The 443-nt window shown below is 42.7% G+C and overlaps 1 protein-coding gene across 1 annotated transcript in view; it reads left to right on the top strand.

Annotated features, from left to right (window-relative positions):
* Positions 1–43: 43 nt before the first annotated feature.
* Positions 44–443, top strand: part of LOC125504207 (DNA repair protein XRCC1-like) — a gene marked incomplete at its 5' end in the record, with an annotated part of 2,162 nt that continues 1,762 nt past the window's right edge. The window contains 1 exon segment of the mRNA XM_048665859.1: positions 44–443. Coding sequence (XP_048521816.1) covers positions 44–443 — 400 coding nt within the window.

Genomic DNA, 443 nt, shown 5'->3' with positions numbered 1-443 from the left:
CCACCTAATTCATCAAGTAAATCCAGTAAAAATATGTTTACAGAATCATGTAGCCAGTAACATTATCTCCAAAGACACCACGAAGAAATGGAAATGCAAAACTGCCGGCGAACAAAGTGCTTCAGTGGTGCTCCAGCTGGACCAGCCCTACATAATCAATGGCATTGATATAGGCAATGAAAACTCTGGATATGTGGAAGTTTTGGTGTCTAGGGCCAGTACACCAGAAGACTTTAAAGTGCTGCTGGTCATGTCCTCGTTTATGAGTCCTTTGGATGCCCGACAGACTCAAAATGTTAATAAGGTGAGAATGTTCAAGAACCAGGACTTGTGTGAGCCGGAGCGAAGCGAAAAATGGGACCGAGTTAAAATAGTTTGCACTCAACCATTTAACCGGCATGTGCAGTATGGATTGTCTTTTATCAATCTGTATTCCCCTGATG

The sequence above is a fragment of the Dendroctonus ponderosae genome, unplaced genomic scaffold, assembly GCF_020466585.1.
Source record: "Dendroctonus ponderosae isolate FM_Combo_2020 unplaced genomic scaffold, Dpon_F_20191213v2 Dpon_F_20191213_4, whole genome shotgun sequence".
NCBI classification, from domain to species: Eukaryota; Metazoa; Arthropoda; class Insecta; order Coleoptera; family Curculionidae; genus Dendroctonus; species Dendroctonus ponderosae.
Note: the sequence above shows the minus strand (reverse complement) of the source record. Positions and strands in the feature narration are given on the sequence as shown.